The sequence below is a fragment of the Oreochromis aureus genome, linkage group 6, assembly GCF_013358895.1.
Source record: "Oreochromis aureus strain Israel breed Guangdong linkage group 6, ZZ_aureus, whole genome shotgun sequence".
NCBI classification, from domain to species: domain Eukaryota; kingdom Metazoa; phylum Chordata; class Actinopteri; order Cichliformes; family Cichlidae; genus Oreochromis; species Oreochromis aureus.
Genome location: NC_052947.1, coordinates 34,511,448 through 34,532,253, shown reverse-complemented (window position 1 = coordinate 34,532,253; position 20,806 = coordinate 34,511,448). Strand labels below are relative to the sequence as shown.

General features: G+C 39.4%; 2 protein-coding genes across 3 annotated transcripts; both read left to right on the top strand.

The window, feature by feature from the left end:
- The first annotated feature begins 326 nt into the window (after positions 1 to 326).
- LOC116331351 (mpv17-like protein) lies at positions 327 to 6,726 on the top strand. Of its 2 annotated transcripts, none has more exons than XM_039613010.1 (4): positions 327 to 878; positions 2,915 to 2,985; positions 3,175 to 3,204; positions 4,675 to 6,726. In XM_039613010.1, exons 1-4 carry the CDS (start codon positions 575 to 577, stop codon positions 4,819 to 4,821), a joined length of 552 nt encoding a protein of 183 aa, XP_039468944.1. In that variant the 5' UTR covers positions 327 to 574; the 3' UTR covers positions 4,822 to 6,726. The 2 variants fall into 2 exon arrangements, with proteins under 2 accessions (XP_039468944.1, XP_031609873.1); XM_031754013.2 differs by having other exon boundaries at positions 531 to 878; positions 4,579 to 6,726.
- Positions 6,727 to 7,951: 1,225 nt separating this feature from the next.
- bmerb1 (bMERB domain containing 1) lies at positions 7,952 to 20,755 on the top strand. The gene is made up of 6 exons (XM_031752846.2): positions 7,952 to 8,198; positions 11,766 to 11,886; positions 13,560 to 13,633; positions 15,635 to 15,749; positions 18,611 to 18,693; positions 18,790 to 20,755. Exons 1-6 carry the CDS (start codon positions 8,111 to 8,113, stop codon positions 18,906 to 18,908), a joined length of 600 nt encoding a protein of 199 aa, XP_031608706.1. The 5' UTR covers positions 7,952 to 8,110; the 3' UTR covers positions 18,909 to 20,755.
- The last annotated feature ends 51 nt before the right edge of the window (positions 20,756 to 20,806 follow it).

Genomic DNA, 20,806 nt, shown 5'->3' with positions numbered 1-20,806 from the left:
TCCCCTGAACGGACCCTGTCAGTACTGACAGTGATTTTCTACAGAGAAGATTTAGGTTTGAAGTCGAGTCTTTGATCTGTTGCCCTTGAGAGGCTGGATCTATTAGACTTGCCGTGATGTAAAGAAGACATTATTTGACAAACAAGCTTTCACACTCCACCGTCTGGTTGTTCATAAAAGCGTCACTTGAGGTAAGATCCTCGCGGTGAAGCGGACAAATTCCTCTGGAAGTTCCAGCCCCGCCCCTTCAACGCTGCTTTTATTTTTCACGTAAAAAAGGGGGCGTAGTAAATTTACGCAGAAGGAAGCGACCCTGGCGCCGGCTGTCAGTCCAGTGCCGGTGTTACAGCTGGATGGTGTTTGCCAAGCAAGTGTCCTAGCTACGATTTTGTGATTTTATAGCGTAAATTACACGAGAAACGTAAAGTCTCTGTGGTAGGTGAATACTGTGATGTGGAGAGAGTGAAGACGCGTGTGTGACTGTTGAGAGTATACGCGTTTAGCTAGCTTTGTGGTTAAAAGGACTTGAAATAGGTTTTTATTTTCACTTCACGGGGTAACGGCAGCTAAAATTATGCTAAAGCTGTTTTTAAGACATGCCCGTCGCTTTCCGTGGGTTACCAACGTGACACTGTACGGCTGCCTGTTCGCCGGGGGGGACTTCGTCCACCAGTGGTTCACCGGGAGAGAGACCATCGAGTGGAGACAAACACGGAACGTCGCCGTGGTCGCGTTTAGTTTCCATGGCAACTTCAATTTCTTCTGGATGCGTTTCCTGGAGAGGAGATTTCCCGGGAACTCCATCGGGATGGTGATGAGGAAGCTGTTCCTGGACCAGACGACGGCGGCGCCCCTGGCCACCAGCGTCTTCTACACAGGTCGGTGGGCTGTGGGAGGCACTGGCTGGAGGCTTTCTGACGGCGGTTAATGGTTAATCTCACAGCTGATCGCCTCTCTGTCTATTTGTAACCAGACCCAAGTCCTCTCTGTGCTCCTTTCATGTGGCGTAATATCACCGCTTGTTCCTTGTCTTGTGACACAGACGAGCAGAGGTCAAGTGAAAGACATGAAGGAGTGGATTATTACCACTAACTGGACAGACTACGACTGATATTGCAAGCAGATATCGCTTCATTACAGTGGTTTACTTTAGATGAGAAGTGATAAAATTCCTCCCTATCGGAACACGGATTACAAAGGGATCTGAATCCTAGCAAGTTTTTAATAATAAATCCACAGAGGAAAAATCAAAGAACACATGCTTATCTAAACATTTGACATATCTGCTGTCAAAGCTTATGATTACAGCTTTGAGAGTCGAGTCAAAGACTTAAATAGCATTTAATTCAAATAATCGGATGAACAAAGACTTAGAAAGCAAGCAGAAAAGGAGAGCCAAGTCAGATTAAACGGAAAACAAATACTGAAAATAATACAAATATGAAAAATGAAATCAGAATGGCATACTTTTTGCTAGATTTAATTAGATTTGTTGTCTTCATCCAGAGCTAGAAAGAAATCCTCCAGAATATATATAAAAAAGATTTTAAGCGGTTTGTAATTTTCTTTGCAACAATACATTTTTGTTCAACAAATGACTAAAAATAGCGTGATACTGATTAGGCTTGTTTCTTTAACTACATGCAGATCATTTGAGTCCTTGTATGTAGTCACTCCCCAAGAATGGCTCATTACAAGCCAGAAGAACCCTGATTTGAGTGTTTATGTTCCCCAGTATGTGCTGATGTCGAGACATAATGCAGGGGAAAAAAGATTTTTGGGGGGGTTCCATAGAAATGGTTTTATTCAGCAGAGCAGAGCAGCTCAGTTGTTTTACAGTATTCATTACTGCTGAGCAAAAGTTGTTGTGGACTCAGGCGGTATTTTCACATTAAGTTAGCTTGTGCTTTCATGAGGTCCAGAAGTGTCAGTCAGGCTCCAATCCATTCAGATACAATCATAACAATATACAGCAATATTGCTGGTATAAATTTATCAGAACTTGTTATTGCAGACTGTCACAAAACCTTTCTTTAGTAACTTCTTCTCAAATATTGCTTCTATTGCTCAAAACTACTACAGATTTTATAGAAAAACTATAAACTTAAATTTTGAAAGTAGAATAATTGGTTTTGGACATAAACTACTGAAAGTTAAATTAAAAACTAACTAGAATCAAGATAGTGTGGTAAAAAAAAAAAAAAAAAAAAAAAAAAAAAGATAGTGTGGTAAAATGAATATTTTCCCTTTTTTGGGAGGGAATAATAACCCATAAATGAAACACTTAAACGACCTAACATGGACCTATCTGACTCACTTCAAATGTGGAAACAGTTGAATCCTTAAAAATTGAGATACAGAAATGAATGTATTTGGTGATTAGACTCAGATGACCCATCATGCCAGAATGAAATCTTAGCGGTGATATGATTTAGGACAGGACGCCCTGGAGTCTAAACGCTGCTGGTGGTGAAAATGAATACAGAGGCTTTAATAGAGTTCTGGCTGAGGGGTTTAAACGAGATGGGGAAGAGGTGGGTTCTGTGAGAACAGAGATTTAAAACATGCAAAGCAGAGGCTGATTGGCACAAAGAAGGCGGGTGAGAAAATGATTGGACTAGAGTAATGACGTCAGTATTGAGATTGACGGTACAGGGAGCGGTAGTCGTGTAGAAAACAGGGAGGCAGGCAGATAAGTGATTACAGATCCTCATTGAACTTACACATAAGCTTCATAAACTCCATAATGATTGTGGAAAACAGTGTACACTGGGTTATTGTACTAATTATTGTTTCAAATGTGGCTATATGTTTATCAAAAACATGACATGATTATTAAATTTGTTTATACAGTACAAACTGCGTATGTCTTCCTGCACTGCCTATAAATCAGTCAAAATTCATATGCCTCCAGGTGTCAGTTTCTTGGAGGGCAAAGAGGACATCTTGGAAGACTGGAGAGAAAAATTCCTGAATACTTATAAGGTGAGTCACAGACACAGGCTGTTATTTTCTAAAGTCGTGACCGTTAACAGCACCTGTGCCAAAATAGAAGAGTCCAGTGTGTTGTGTGCTCAATTCCCAAACATCCACAGTTTTATTGGTGCAAACAGTTTATTACGTGCTAAGTTTTCTAGTTCTTATTTTGTGCTTTGTTTGTATCTCTCTTCTCAGACAGGGCTAATGTTCTGGCCATTCATGCAGGTAAATATCACCATCATCATCATCACCTTATGTCCATTAATATAATTGGGTGAAGCTATGTAGAGTAATTGTGCAATAAAGTTCAGGGATGAAGGGTATATATAAAAACAACTAATTTTTTAGTGGCTAAACAAAGTGACATGAGCGTCATTTATTTAAGATGTTACATATTCTGAGTAAGTACAGTATAATAAGAGGGACTGCTCAATGTCAACCAAATGCATTTAATTTTGTGTAATGTACTAGTTATTTATAATTAGAGCTATTTGTATGTATTACAGCTATTTTTGTTGTATTTTGTAACTTTGTAACGTATTGCATTATTTATGTTAATTTAGTTAGTAACTGTTGTTACTGTTTTGGAGCAACTGTGACACATATTTTTCTCCGGGAAACAGTATTCTGACTCTGATTCAATGATCTGCTTTGCTACATTTGAACTATTTTCATCAAGCAAAGACCAAAACAGATACCATCAGAAATCAAAGTCCATACAGTGAGATCAGCAGAGCAAGGGCCACATGAAGGTTCAGGCTTAGACATAACAAAAAATAAGGACAATGCCAAGGTAGGAAGTAACACATGAAGAAAAACCAAGCTTAAGAAATAACCAAAAGACAAAATGGTAAATGTGGAGAAATGAAGGCTCACACTAAACACGAAGACAGAGACGAGGGAACTTGGAGGACAAATGCATTAGCATTAAAGGATGAGGCAGGGGAGAGAACTGAGAGAGGAATCACTGAAGACACAGCACAAGTAATAAACTCAAATTAGAAACTGAAACTTAAACAGAAACCCAGCTAAATGGGCATCCAAAAAACTCAATGAAAACCAGAGAAGAAACCTAAGTCAAATACCACAATAAAGTTACAGTTCATTGTACTGCATTAGCAGCAGAAACATGAATCAGAACACAGGATTGTAAAATGATAGCTTATTACTATGAAACTATGAAGTAAAAACAGAAATAAAAGATCCTGTAGTGTCACAAAAATCAATCTCACCTTTAGAATAAAAAATCAAAATGCGGTGGGCTCAGTGGGTGAGCAAGAGACGATATGCCGTATGACCAGAGAGCAGTAGGACCGGGTTTGAATCCAACCCTTAGCCCTTAGCTGCATGTCCCCTCTCTCTCTCCCTGCTTTACTGTCTATCTACACTGTCTCAATCCAATAAAGGCTAAAAAATAAAAATAAAGGCTAAATACGCATCTGGGGAAGTGTTTTTCTGTGTTTCTCACTTACTGTATTGGGTCATTGTCCACACCTTTTACCCTCCAGTTGCTATCCATACCACTGTGTTAAATAGCAATCAGTAGACATTTATGACATAATAGTGATGACGATATGCTGTTATCTCAATTTTTCTCAGTTTCTGAACTTTGCCTTGGTGCCTCTGTATGTGCGGACCACCTTCACTGGCTGCTGTGCCTTCATCTGGGCCACTTTCTTGTGCTTCTCACGTCAGACCGGTGACGGCACAGCTGGTGCTGCGCTGGCGTGGATGTTCCCTCATAAAGACGATGATGCCGAATACACTAAAGAGAAAGTAGACTCAGAGGACAAGGTGGCTTCCCCCAGCAAAGGAACAAGACCATGTAAACCCACACAGTAGCAGAATCAGTCGCTTTTATTTAAGGCGACAAAACGTCAGCTGGACTAGTGGCCTGCGGTCTAACTCAGCTGATGTTACACTAACACTGCCAAGGTCACAGGTCGAAGACTCGGTGAGATAAGAGTGAAAGTGCTGAAAAAACTCCAGCATCTTGAATGTATATGCAGAATATTTTTATTATTTATGCAGTATAGCAGCTCTGTGGGAAAACATTCGGATCTATCCTTCCATACCACAGTGACTATGACCATCGGCTCTTTTGGTCGTTTTTATTAATGCCAACTTGTGTTTGTTCCACAAGTGAGGTCCTTTTTTTTAAAAAATTTTAACTTGATTTGCTTGATTTGCATCAAAGTGAAAAACTGAATAGTGTACAAACGATTTCCACCATGTGGACACTGGCAGCTAATTTATTAGCTTAGAATTTTAATTAATGATGATTTAAGTCGCATTTTAAACGTTTAAATCTCAGCTTAACCTTTCATCTTTGGCTGAAAGAGTGCCTGATCGCTAAGAAATATCCCAAGTGTTTCCAGTTTCCATTTTAGTCCATGATGTACCGAATACAGACATACCCAGGTACCAGTTAGGATTGTCACAATGTACGATTTTTACCTCGCATTATATTCATGGTCAAAATAATTCACTGATATTATTACAAAATCCATAAAAAACATCAACAGAAATCAAACTAAAGCAACAAGAAAGTCTGTAAGAATAGATTTACAAACATGAAAGTAATAACAACTACAAAATTATCATAATTTCAGTTTTAAATATCACTGTTATTATTAATAACATCTGTCATGACACCTCTACTACCAACAATATGTGATATTGTTTTATATGTTTGTATTATCAATTTATAGGTAGGTCATTTTTAATGAACTGAGTGCACAATATGAATCCATATTCAAGCACAATATGAATCCATTCAAGCACAAGAAAAATGTAATCAACACTAAAACAGATCTGAAAAAACAGTTTTGATTTGCACATTTTCAGCCATTTTCACTTCACTATTGCCTGTGAAGTTAGGAAGTAACACATGAGAAAGTTAAAGGTTATGCTGTGTTGGTCTAATAATAACTGGGAAAGCTTGTCTCAAACATCCATTTACTTGAAAGGAAGAAATGTTGCCTGCCTGTTTTTGTAACCTTTGTTAATATTATACCATCGCATGGGCTTAACCATCTCTATAAATATTTCTTCATAGATACTTTGTAGAACTTGCCTGCATAAAAAATGTTAAATCAGACGCCTCTGGCTTTTCTAAATAGAGTGCAGCTAGAGTACAGCAGTTTGTTGTGTTATATATAGGCTTTAAGGGCATACTTCTCTTTTCTGTTTCACACAGATAATTAACTTTTTGTACTACTGGAATTCAGTAGAGCTTTTTTGGTACGTTTGAGCCTAAAATATAGTTTGTGATTACGTATTCAATCTGACTGTGTGCAGGGTGTGTGGCTATAATATTGCTTCAGTCTCACAAGACTAAATTAGTGCTGTTAATAACATATTAATATATAAAGCATTGCTGGATCTAAAGAAAAACGTTTAATCACTACTTTATCTTTTATCAGAGATTCTTTAAATTGCATCCTTATTTAAGCAGTAAAGAGTGTATGTTTCTTAATAATAACGTCCTATTTCCTGACTATATGTGTGCTGATACCCTGGAGCTGAAATGTCCAAGAAATGAATATTCCTTTTTTTTCTATCTGTATGCTATTTTTCCACAGTCAAAATCTTCTGTTTTTACTGGTTTTGTTGTCACAAAGAACAAATGGCTGCAGTTGACTGTGAAAACTCATCTAATTACATCTGCGTTACATGCACTAACCGCTGAATATATATTAATAATATTTATTCTTGAATAAATTGAAAAAATGTCATTAATTTATTGTTGGATTTTTTTTCTTTTTACTGAGCACAGTGAGAACACTATTGTAGCTACACAAATGAAATGGACATTAATGAGCTTGTTCTTGTACCTACAACAGAACAATGGTCAATAGCCTCACAGTTTTCTTCACAAAAGGTGCCTTTTGTTTGTTTTGGCTTGAGTTCAAGAGGATAATCCCTCCTATGGATTACTTGCCATTTAGATGGACTACAGGTACTTTGAGAATATGTCAATCACAGCTTGTATATAAAGCACTTCCCACTCATAGTTGAACTCTGTAGCCTTTGTACGCAAGTTGCAAGTTAGTCAACTTAAAAAAATGAAGCTTCCTTTTTTTTCCATTAAAGTGGTTTCTAAATTTGTAACAGATTGTTCAAATAGATGTTTGTCTGATTTTCCGTAAAGCAACCTGACCAACTGTGTGAAAACACCTGCTTCTTAACCTTAGTCAGTTTTATCTGCATGTGAGTCAAAGAAAAGCCTAAGGAGACAAATTGTTGAAGTGCTCTCACCAGAGACAGTATAATATTAAATTATTAACTTGCAATACAATCATCAAAAACATTAATGTTTACTAAAAAGTATGAAAATTAGTGGGCCTATTGTTTTCAGATAACGTATCCTTTACTTATCCCTGAATTTGGAAAACGGATTTATTGCAACAGTTAATCCATAAATTCATCTTAACGAGTAACAAAATAGCTGAAAAAGTAGAGTAATAAAAAATATTTCAATAAAATGACAGCGTTGCATATGAACAACGCTGTCATTTTATTGAAATATTTTTATAATATATATATATATATATATATATATATATATATATATATATATATATATATATATATATATATATATATATATATATATATATATATATATATATATATATATATATATATATTATTAGTGTGTATGCGCGCGCCCTTCTATTCAGTGGAAAGCCTGCATTTGCGAAAGACGGTTAAGTGGAAGAAGAAATATAAATACATATGTATATTTAATTGTGTGTATGTATATATATACATATATATATATATATATATAAATTTCAATCAATAAATAAAACATAGGTAAATATTTAGATTAGGTTGTGTGTTTTATTTTTTCATTTATTTTTCCCTCTTCTCTCAATGCGTTCTCGGTGCTAGTGGGTGTCTCCCAGCCTTTACATTCCTGGCCGCACTGCGCATGCTCTCTACATCCTCTCCATCCACACGTCGAAGGACTTGAAACCTCGAATAAAGATGCTCAACGTCTCGGGTCGCTGGAACCTTGTCACCGGGTGAAATTTTACTTATCTGAAGGGTCGCACACACTCAGAGACCAGACGCAGAAGGACGACATCGTTTCTCGGTTTCGGCGCGCGTGCACTCCACCGACATGGAACTGAAGAAATCTATATCGGACACCGAGCGCGCGCTCAGGAGCTACGGAGCTGTGTCGGAAACGGCGTGGACAACGGACAAAGGTGAGCGTCGTCAACGAAAAACAATAAAATAAAAGAGAATAAAGACACAAAGGGGAGGTGTGTGGCGGGGAACGGGCAGCTGTGGTCTCGGCTTTTCTTCAGTGTGTGTTTCGCTGTCAGGATGCCCAGTCAGCACTTAGAGTTTAAATGGTTAAAGCGTGACTCACAAAAGGTTTGGGATGGGATCAATAGCGCTGCCTTGGTACTAAAAAGCGTATTACTTCCCTTATGTGCAAACCGTGGGTAGCATATTTCGCCCTTTGTTAATGAATTTCAACCACTAAAGGTCTCGGACGCAGCGCATTTGCAAACTTGTGGTTATTTGATTGTGAGCTGATAAGCATGCAGCAGGAGCACGAGCTCTGAGTGATCACCCTGCTCCTCTGCTCTAATCAGTGTACGTATATCTACGGGAAAGGGCTCAAGAGGCAGCTTTTTAAAAAATTGTTATTAAGTCTATTCCCCACTTTCAGTGATTATTTATGGGATTCATTTTGCGTAGCTGTGTTGGTGAGACTCACAAGTACCAATAATAAAATATAACAACAACAAATTAAAGCTTCACGTGTGATAAGCATAAGCTGCAAAAAACACCAAACAAGACATTAAATCTTATTTGTTCTATTCAAGGCTGCATATAAAATGCACACTCTCTCATTTATTAAGTAGTGTCTGAAGTAGCTCAGAGCTCTGTCTCCTCTTCAGATAGCTTTTTTTCTTCACCAACTGATGAAAATCTATTCAAATGAAAGTGATATGAAAAAAAGAGGAAAATCCTCCCCATGGAAAGCCAGAATCAATAAAATATTTGCTTGGCATTCATGGTTGTTAGATGATTGATTAATCTATTTTTGTGTCACATGCCTAATGGATTTCATCTTTAGTCAATACCACGCATGTTAGATGATAAATTAAATGGTTGTTTAGTTTTAATGCTGATTTGGATTTGTGCCTGTGGCAATATTAATGCACAGTCATGATCAAATGAAATCATTCAAACGCAAAGCTTCGGGATGGGCATAAAGCAGCAAAAACAGAGTTTGTTTACGTCTTAGATGTTTCTGTTATTTTGTCCCATTCTCGTGTGATAAAAAGTGTTTTAGTGACGTAGCTGAGAAATATAAGAGACTTCAGAAGTGTCCCTCCTGATTCCAGTCATCATCATCACAGGGGAGTAGTGTGTGAAGAAACTTCCAGATTAAGTCTGAGAAGAAAATGCAGAGGATATTTTTAGAAACAGATCCAGCCATTGCTCTCTCGCTCTCTCGCTCTCTCGTTCTCTTTCTGCTACAAAGACAAACATACAGGCAGAAAACAACACAGAGGTACAACAAAGGCAGCTCCCTGCAGGTTTGTGTCCATCTAGTAGGCAAATAGTACACGTGTTTGCCTTGCACTTTCTATTTTGTGCCCACCATCTGTTTTTTTTTTTTTTTTTTTTTTCCCACTGGAGGGGGGTGTGGTCCAGCAGCAGTGTGTACAGTGTGACTGCAGCATGTGTCAGGGGGTGTCTGCATTGGATGTCATACAGGCACTGACATTTCCCTGTTAAACCCCATATGGCTGCTGCGGTACGCACGATCCTGACTCTCAGGGTTGTTTTGGCCTCATTAAGTCGTAATCCTGAAGTACACCAATGAGCCAGTTTGTTTTAATGAAACTGGGGTAGTTCAGGTGTGGTTTACATTGGCTGGCAATGTGAGGAGCAAAACTGCCCTGTGATTTTGTTGTTAACCTTACCTGTCTCTGAGGAAAGCACCACTTTTAATTATATTAGCATTTAATTACTTATAGTGTTTTTAGCGCTCAGTAGGTGTTAGCGGCTTGTTGGGTTCAGAGAGAGCTGTTAAGACATTATTGAGCTGGCACTTTGCCACTTTTAATGGTCTGGTCAGGACCTAATGCAGCTTGGTGTTATTGATGATGAACACGTGGCTGTAAGCGAGACAGAGGAACGTGCGAGGAAAAAGCAAGAAACAGTAAAAAAAAAGAGGAGACGGAGGAAACGCGTGTAAAACTTTAGTTCTTATCTCACTGATACAAACTTTCGCAACTGCGTCTTTTGTCAGCAGACGTGTCAGATGGTGATTCAACATCAGCAAGGCACAAACAAAGTGCGCCCTCCTGTGCAGACTTCTGTCTGCTGTGGTGAGTCAGCTCCATCCTCAGCAAGCATCCATGAAAAGTATCACAAACGCAGACTGCAGTTTGTGTTGCTGCAGGAGGACGGAGGGCTGATCCCGACCCTCTAATATTACGGTACATACTTTGAATAAATCATGCGTCAGAATGTGTTATAGATGCAAATAACTGTTTAATCAGGTGTATTATGACGTGGCATCTGTAGACTGGACTTTATGTCCTGTTGTCCTGGCATCACTTCACAGCCTGAGTGGGAAGAAGGAATGACAGACACTTAGAATACTTGTAATTTCCATATGGAGAAGTGAGTATTTATATGAGAAGATCGAGTAAAGTACACTATATAACTGGGTCTTTTGAGACACTTTTACGCAATAGTATTTTTATCATAACAATACTTTATGTAATTTCCAGCTTAATATGTTTATTCATCCATTCTACTAGAGTAGCTTTGCATAATTATCAATAAAAAAAAATAAATCTTTATTTACTTTACACTGAGCTCCCCTTCAGCCAGGTACAACACTTCCCATAATGCAACTTTGTAAAGTTCTTCATTGGTCCCTTTGTCAAAGCCTTGGTGACCCAGGCTTTCTCTTCTGAGGTGGAAAGCAGCACAACACTGTGCTAAACACTTTCACACACACGGAACATAGATAGCTTTTTCCATATTGGCTGGATTTATGCTGTTGTTCGTATGCTGAGCCGCTTCATCAGGTGTTGCGGCATTTTTGTGGTCGGTGCATTGACGAGTGCAATAAGTGGTTTGTCTGTATAGTAGCTGCAATGTTTCTGCATGTTACTGGCAGAGATGGAGTGTGAGGTCAGTTCCAGCTTGGGAAGAAATCAACGAGAAGCCACAGCTGGTCATCGGTCCGTGCTGAAAGTACTTTTTCTGTCTCTTTGGAAAATACTTGTAATATATTCCTGGTTAATTCCTTTCTTGTCGGCGATTGGGAGCTTTCGGAAAGAAAATCTGTAATTTATGGCTGAAGCACTGCTTTGATTTTAAACTTCAGATCACCTAACTCAATTACCCACACCTCTTTCTCTCCAAATATCATGCTCTTGGGTGCAGTGATATGACATGTCACACCGAGATGAGGTGAGAAGTGAGTATGCCAAGAAGCTGACGGTGTGAGAAAGTTTTCAAGGATGAAACGAAAGAAGTGAACTTTCCAATGCACATGTGACATCAAATCAAAAGAGAGAGGAATTTACATTTTAGAGCTTTAATTAGATGCAGCCACTGGAAGCAGGCCGTGTGTAGTATGTGTTCTCTGTAATTTAAACCAAGCAGGCATGGTTGAACTGTGAAGGAGTGTCCAGAGTGAATAAAAATATGGTTCAAGAATGTCTTGTAGGTCTGTCTTCATTTATTGCATTGTTTTTCCTCTTTTTATCTTCTCTCCCTCTTCCTCTCAGGTCACTCAGATGTGTCGATGGCAGAGAGCACGATGTCTCCAGAGGAGATCGAGGTGGAGATGGCTCGTATCCAACGCCTGCGGGAAGTCCTGGTGCGCAGAGAGTCAGAGCTGCGCTTCATGTGAGTGTCTGTGTTTTTTCTGAGACCAGAGGTTCACTTTTTTTTGAGGTAACTTTTTTTTAAACCGAGATACAGTTGATACACTTAATACAACACAAAGGCATTCGTGTTACTTCCTTCACACATACATTAAGCTGGCTGCTCAATATTAAGGGAAGCTGTCGATTTGTCCATTGATTATTCAGAGGGCTGGACATGCATGTAGCAGCTGAATGAGTCATCACTGATGGACTCACTGGCCTCTTAGCTTAAAGGATTATAGATCAATGCTGAAAAAGAAGTTTTAACAGCATTATATAACCGCTCAGTGTATCTTTTTAAAACTAAAAATGGAAATACAAGGCTTTGTTTATTTTTGTGCAAAACTATATCCAAATTTCTCACCAATGAACTGTGTATTTTGGGGGGTAATTGCATGTTTAGTATCTGCCCATTGATGGTCGAAGTATCAGATGAAGCTGATAAAGATTTAAAAAAATCCCACACTGTTGCACTGTAATAAAAAGCTCACTTGCAGGGCTTAATTAGGCCACCATGCTGCTTGTTGCTAACTCTCTGCTGTCCGTCCTCACGTGCAGGCACAGACACACCAAGTAGCAGATGGCGTGTCAAAGGTTGCTGGAATCTACAAATACCGATGAGAGAGTAAAACACAAGGCAGAGGAGGGAGATATACAGAGCGAGGGATCTAGGAGGGGAGAAAGGAGAAGGAGGGAGGTGTAAAACACAGCAACTGGGATACATGCAGGGAGGAGGAGGAAGGAGGCAGGAGGCTGTGGATGAGTCATCGTCCTGATCTATCACAAGGAGAATTAAATCTGTGGTAGCTGTCACTGCTCCACACACACACACACACACACACTCACACGTAGACAGGGATTTAGGGAATAAAAAGGGAAAATGCCGAGGCCCCAAGGGTGAGGCATGAGGGCTGCAGGAAGCACAGAGAGGATGCAGGATTGATTTTTTTTGTTGTTGTGTGTTTTCCGTCTCGACACACTTAACACACTCACTCCTGATGTGTGAGCTTGAGGCTATGAAATCTTAATGACAAGAACAAGAGCGGAGTTTATTCAACAACATCCAGCTAATAGTGATTATTTAGAGATTAACACTGAAACTGTTTGCTAATGAATTAATAAGTTCAGTGACAGAAATGAATTGAATGTGGAAGGGTAATTTATTCTGAATAATAAAAACCATTCAGAGTGCTTTGGTGGTCTCGCTTTTTAAAATGTTTGTTAACTGAATGTGTTTTGAATGGCTTTTTATATCAGGAGAAGTGATGTGAATATACTGTGTTGTACTCGAGGAAATTGTGGCAATCGTTTTTGTGTAGCAGAACTGATAAAATGGCAGGTTCGGAAATTGGCAGCCTTAGAGATAAAGTCAGAAAATTAGTTGCAGAAAGCTAAATTCTTCACCTCATAAAGACTTAATATAAAAAAGCCCCGCTTGTTAGATTAGAAAATCCTTCAAACTAATTATCCAGCTCCTCTACATCAGATTTTTTTTTTTCAGGATTCCTCGTTATACAGAATAGGTCTGCCTGACGTCATGTCAATCAGATAAATATGTCCAAAATGGAAGTGGAAGCAGCTAATAATATCAGTTTGTCTGTAATCTGATGGAAGCCAGCGCTTTACTTTTATTTCTCCCTTTTATCGTTTCAGGATGGATGACATTCAGCTCTGCAAAGACATCATGAGTTTAAAGCAGGAGCTAAGGCAGATTGTCGCAGTACCAGGTACAATTAACAGTCAATCATGGAAATTCTGCATCAAAATCAGGCGATAAAGAACTCACAGTTGTTCCTCTGCATGCAGAACTGTCCACACTCCCTGTTTAGACTTGACCAAAAATAGATCTTTTGATAGAAAGGGCTTCTGTTTGCAACTCACAGGAGGCCTATCGCCTCTGCGAGCATCATACTGATTTATAGGACGTGTCGTTACAATAAACGACGCAGGATTGATTGTAAGTCCCAGGGACACAGTGAAGTTATGAGGGAGAGATAAGCATACACACACTCACAAACACACAAATATCCATCCATCATCACTGTGAAGGAAACACAAGCTGAGGGAGTTTTTCCAGGCAAAGAGTCTAGAATGAATTTCAGTAAACACTCATTTACTGCCTGCATGTTTTCATTGTGCAAAAATGGAATCAAATGTTAGCCTACAGTCACTTCCAGCGTTGCCTGTATCAGAAATGCAGCGAGAATGTGCTGAAGTGGCTGACTGACGTCAGCTGCATCGCACATAGCAACACAAATGCGTACATGAGGCTATGCATAGAGAGAACCTGGCAACAGCAGGAAAACACGCCTCCTCCGAGCGCATGTACATCATGTGTCAGTGTGTGTCAGTGTGTGTGTGCAGGAGGGGCTGGTGTCGTGTTCAAGGATGTACACATGAGGATCAGGACACAGCACTGACCAGTCAAACGCTGCCTGGATTTTATTTTACCACTTTGACAACCCAGCAGCATTTACGAAATAATAGAAACACCCTGACAACACAATAACACAGTCCAGCATGAGTAGTTCTAATTTAACCTGTGTGAAGGCTAAATTTTCCCCACAGCTTGAATGAACTAAATCCCTGAAGGGAATCTGGGTCTCCACTATTTTGATGAGTTTTTTTTAAAGAATTTTCTCATTTAAATTCCTTGTGTATTTGTGGAAAATTTATGAGGAATCTTCAATTTTGAGATCCAAATAAACTTCAAAAAATAATCCCTTTTAATATGGGCTCGGACTCACCTCTGACAGAATTACTTCTTTGGAAATGCAGCTAAGAAACAAGACAAATCAGTCAAATAGCCCCCTTTGGAAGAAGTAATTGAAGTACTGCAAGTACAGCACAAATGTAAATCAGATAAAGAGTAGTATATAACTAAGTTTTGCCAACATTAATCAACATAAAAGGCTGCGCGAGAAAAACGGAAGTGTCTTGAGTTGAGGTATGTTTTATTTTTTTCTAGCTTTAATTCATATTAGAGAATATATGTTACTTTTTTATCACATAAATTATTAATAGGGTCGCATTATAACATAGTGTTCCTTTTATTTTGTCCACTTGCCACCCAGTCTGCACTGTCCTGCAAAATCTCACTGACATTCCCTTGTGCTGTTAAGGGGGTTCTGGTATCCCATTACTCCACTCCAGGACAAAAGGAGTCATGTGACAGACCCAGCTACCTCTCCTGCGCCTGCTCCTCTGACTTTGGATTATGTGTCTAACCCGTGCATCCTTTAGGCTCTCCTGCCCCCTGGGAGCTTCGCTCTGTAGCTGCACTGCTCCATGTTAGAAAAAGCTGGTTTTAACAGTCATTTTTCATCTGTTTTTTCTCAAATAGCCTAGATATCAGCATTGCCAGACAGCCTACCTCTGCAGCCATGTGTCAATGTGTCCTTTTCTGTTTTTACATACATCTAATTTGGTCTGTTAGTGTATATTCTGTGCTTTGGAGTGTGAAGGTTAGCTCTTTGAGGCAGGACAATACCGATGCTTGCAGATGCTTAATCCTTCAGCCAGCAAAACCAAAAAGAAGGCTCACGAGTATTTGCATAATTGAGTGAGTCCCTCCCTTATTTGTTATAAATTATGCATGAGTCAGAATTAAGGATCTGTTTTGTGACGTGACTCAGTGTTAAAGAGAAGCTGACATTCCTGTAGGGTCGCTCTGTAGACCAGATGAGTTGCTGCTGCCTGTCTTATTTTCATCCTTGTTTTCCCCCCAGAGAAAGAAAAAACCAAGAAGCACAGGCAGCGAGAAGAGGAACTGATCCTGAAGATCCATAAACTGGTGCAGAAGAGGGATTTTCTGGTCGACGATGCCGAGGTGGAGAGATTAAGGTACAGTCCTCCTAAGCACTGAGCACAGCTCATATCTGGGATGACGTCTCTGTGAGCTGACTGTCTGTTTACTCAGATACCGCTGGCTGTTTATTTATTCATTTGATCCTCACAGAAGAGTTGAGAAACAGCAGGAAGGAGACTCATTAGAGTAAATGTGCAGCGCGAATGTGAACTTGACTGAAGACGGCGAACGGGGGTCACTTCATCATCACAGCAGTAATAGCTGTGTGTGTGGGAGGGAGGCTGACTGATGACTGTGGCTCTGCATTGTCTGCTCCCCCAGATAACCCACAGAGTGTGACACAGAGATAACTTTCAGATAGGCAAGATAATGGGTTTAAATCACAGCGTGAACAAATGTCTGTGGGACTCAAAAGATTAATTTTGAAACTGTGCCTTCAGATTGTTCTGGGTTATTTTGGTGTCATTATAATCATTTTTGTGACAGTACTGAGTCACAACCAAAGAGTCTTAAAAGTGATTATCTTCTGTCAAAATCAATGCCACATGTAGCACTAGATTACGTCCAATCGCGTGTTCTCTTTAATTTCAGGTAACTGAGCTGCAAAGATAAATCTTTAATTTTACAGAAACTGCTGGTCTACTGGGAGTTTTCCCCCCTCAGGCATCTCTAGAGTTTATTGAGAAGATATCCAAAATGCTTTGCTGAAGCCCGAGGTCAATAGCCAGACTGCTTTAGACTCATAGGAAGGCGAAAGTAATTCAAATAATAACTTGTTACAACACTATGCAGAAGAACATGTCTGAACATACAACATATTGAACCTTGGAGCAGGTGAGCTGCAGCAGCAGAAGACCACACCAGGTGCCACTACTGTCACCTAAGAGCAGGAATCTGAGGGGCTGCTGCTGGTTATGTAATGATGTGAGGGATATTTTTATGATACTTTGGGGCCATTAGTACTAATCAAGCATGGTTTAAAATGCCAGGCCACCCGAGTATTGTTGCTGACCGTGAGTTCCTGAACTTTACTCAAATTGTCTCTGCAGTCACCCGATCTCAGTCCAAAAAAACACCCCTGGGATGTGATAGCATCATAAATGTATGATGCCATCATGTCAATATGGACCAAAGTCTCTGAGCACCTTGTTGACAAGCTGTTTGTTGTGCCACAAGAATTTAAAACAGTTGTTAAGGCAAAAGAGGTTCCATCATGGTACTAGTAAGGTGTCAATAATAAAGTGGCTGGCGAGTGTATGATTCTATATTTTTGATAAATTTGTTCAGAGGAAGCATATTGAAACAAAAATTCTCATTTAGTTCAGCAGTTGTCATTTTGTTGAGTGTTTGAAGTCCAGCACAAAGCTAAATGGTAGCCAACAAGCTCCTCCCTAATATAATTTAGTGAGCTACATGATTAAGAGTCTGAAAGACAGAGCAGATACAGAACCTAATAATAATCTTAATTTGTACTTCAATAAGGATGAAAGCATATTTATAGATCCTGATGACCAAAACGTCTCTGAATGTAGACCAGAGGACAGAAAAACATTTTTATTATGCCTCTCTGGCTTCTGTATTCCAGCCAAGAATCTGTTTTCTTTTTCGCCTCTTTTTGTCTTTAAATATATTTAAAGCTGACCTCTGCCTCAAAGTGAAATTAACAGAAAAAATGGATTATTTGTTGCCTTCTTCATCTTCATATTTTATTGCAGTTCGCAGGTTACAAGAGCTCATGACTGCTTTGAAAACAGAATTATTGGATATATAAAATGTGCTCAGTAAAGCTTACATTTTATTACTAAACTAATTATAGTTAATTCAGGACCAGTGTAGTCCAAGGATTATTATTTCACTGAGCAGTAATTCATGTTTGGCAGCATAGCTCTGTTCTGGAAGAGGCGCTCGAAATATTCTTAGCTTAGCTGTCAGCTGATCGGGTCTGAACTGTAAATAAATATTTAAATATTTTAGGAATGATGCATGACTGACTTTACGTTTCTTTTGGACTAGTGCGAGTCCAGATACTGGTGGAGTTGATGTAGGAAAGTCATGGAAACTTTGGCTGAAATTTTCTTGGCATCTAGGAGGATGAGGTGATGATTGAGAGGTGAAGGGTTAAACATTGTTAGGGCTGAAAAGGAAGATTGACAGAAGGAGCAGAGAGTGATTGACCTGAAGAGTGTGAGCAGAAAGATAACATGACAAGTACAGTGACGTCAAAAGAGTGAAAGAAGCGATTTTGACAGAGTAGGAAAAAGAGGCAGACGGGACAAATAGAAAAGAAAGAGACAGAAAGTGTTCATACGTACGCGGATAAAGACAGGAAGGAGCAGATGTATGCTGAACTGACTCCAAAGCTTCAAAACAAGTAAATATGTTCCACTGGTGTATGTAGGCAGTGAGAGTGGATAACTCTGATATGATCATCTCAGACACACAGTTCCACGTGGCAGCCAGTTAGATCAAAGTCTGAACAAAGGAAGGGGAAAGGTAACAGAGATAAAGCCTGTTTTTTATGAAAGATAAGTCTGTAATTGTTCAAAGTAATAAAAAAAACCCTGGTTGTTTCAGACAGTAGGCTTCACCAAGGCCCACTATAAGATGAGGATTATCTTGAACTGTAAAGCGTGTGTGCTCACTTTAATAGAGATTAAGAAGAAAAATATGGAGCTTGAAATGAACAGACGAAGGAATTTTTAAAGTTGGTAGTCTCTTAAAACAACTCCCCAGATGTTTAGCTTTGAAAATGAAAATGAATAGTTTTGAAAATACCAAAACCTGTGGCGCAGCCATGCCGTCCAGTCAGTCAGTCCAATAGTGCTGCTTCAGTCAGATAAAAGCAGACATTTTCTGAATTTCATTCAGACTAAGATGTGGATGTTTTGTACCTCAGGGAGAAAGAGGAGGACAAAGAGATGGCGGAGTTCCTCAGGCTGAAGCTGATGCCTCTGGAACAGAAGCTCAAAGTCACACAGAGTGAGTGAGAGGTTAAAAATAACTCATGCACACCATCTTAAAGAGACGAGCACTGTATGTGATGATGTCTTTTTTCCCATTTCCCTTTACAACAAGTTCCTCCAAAGCCCAAGAGACAAATCCCCGAGCCGCCTCCCAACAAGCCATCCATCACCAAGTCAGGAGCGGCCATCATTAAGGACTGCTGCGGAGCCACCCAGTGTGCTGTAATGTAACTGACCCAAGCCTGCTTATGGCCCCAACCCTGTGTCAGACACCACACTTACATCACACGCCATGACGTACATCACTTCCTGTTACTCAGAGAGTCACAGTCAACCACGAAACTGTTCAGGTATCAGATTTGTAGCTTAGTTTGCAAGAGGTTGGGAGCTGATCCCCGGTCGGTATTTAAGGGAAACTTTTATAGTAAGGAGCTTTTAACCAAGACCATGAAATAAAGGGAAAGGAAGCTGTGAAGAGAACTGTAAATAAAAACTATGTTAAAAGTGTTGATTTATTTATTCAGTCAGTTTTCAGATTGGTTAATTCCATCATGACAGGTTCAATGAGGATGGATCTCATCTGCAGAGCTACAAGCACAATGTCCATAAAGTGAACTGAATGCTGGGGTTCTCTGACAGGAAAAGAGAAAAGTTGATGTCTGACGACGGGTATTCATTCTTCATTTAGTCCTTAAAATCCAACCAGTGAATCTGTCAGTTGCTACATTTTATCATTTTCCCCAGGTGGGACAAACACAGGTGGCTCTGAAAAACAATATGGCTTCCTGTTAAGGGACTTATGCAAACTGATTTATATATGCTAATGAGGAGAGGGAGCCAGTGGATGATTTTTCTACAAGTGCTGAGCAATATTCTCAAACAGCAGTTTAATTCTTAAGGCATTTACAAATTAAACAAAGACTCAATGCTGAACAAACTAAGTTGCCTCTTTTCCACTGACGTGCTGCCAGTGCCCGTGTTGAACTGATTCTGTATGAAAGAGACTGATGTCAGTGCCAAAAATCTGATACAATACTGTTGCCAAGCCTGAAGTTGAAACCACTAACATCAAGGTGGAGATACAAGAAATATAGAGATTCACCTGCAGATTCTGTCTACAGTATCCCCCCCTCCCCACTGAAATTACTCCAACCTTTGCTACATAACATCTGGTTCATTTTCTAACCTGTGGAAATGTCAGCTGGTTCTCAAAGGCTCTACGCAGCACGGCATCAGTGGAAACCAGATTTAAAATGAGCTCATATTAGGCTCAGTGCTAGTTAGCAATGTGAGTCCTATAGGGGATGTCCAATTATATTTCTAGAAGTCTTCACAAGGACAGTTTTCTCTATCCAATCTGGAGTGAGATCACTGAGAATCATCAAAAGAAAAACTCTTGTATATCAGAACAACATTCAAATGGAAATATGATGGATATAAACAGGATATAATAATAGACTTCTGGGGAGTCCTCTAAATCAAATGTTATAGATGGTAGTAGAATAAAACTGGAACAAAAATGTATCTAAACTTTTTCCAACACAATTTATAGAGAGTGCCAACTAGCATTCAGCCTAATGACTCACCTTTATAGTTTTCAGGAACCCCTTTCATGATGACTTTAATGCCTGTATATGCCAACACTTGATCTTCCATCATCACACTTACCCTCCTCCCAAAATCAGCACATCAGTGGCCATATTAAGATCTGCATCATCAGCTACCAGGAAGTGTTCACTGTGGTAGTGTGACATCATTCATCGTCATTCTGGATATTGCAGAGAAACCACATGCATCCTTTGAACTTAAGTCTTGCATTTTTAAAATGATAAACTCCAGGAAATGAATGCAACTCTGCTGTAAATGCCTCCAATAGATGGTGTGTGTTTGAGTGTATTTAGGACTTTAGTGTGACTCATGTCAAGCAAAGTGTTGCTCTTTGTCACTTTACCTTCGTTCTGATAACCTAGCATTCTGTAGTTGTAGTGGATTTATGAAGGTCCTAATGTCAAAGTATTGAACAAATATGCAGAAAATAAGCTGAAACTACCTGTACATATATGTTTAAATAAAGAGCATCTTTCAGGAACTCATTGTGTGTGTGTTATAATAATGAGAAGAGGCAGAAA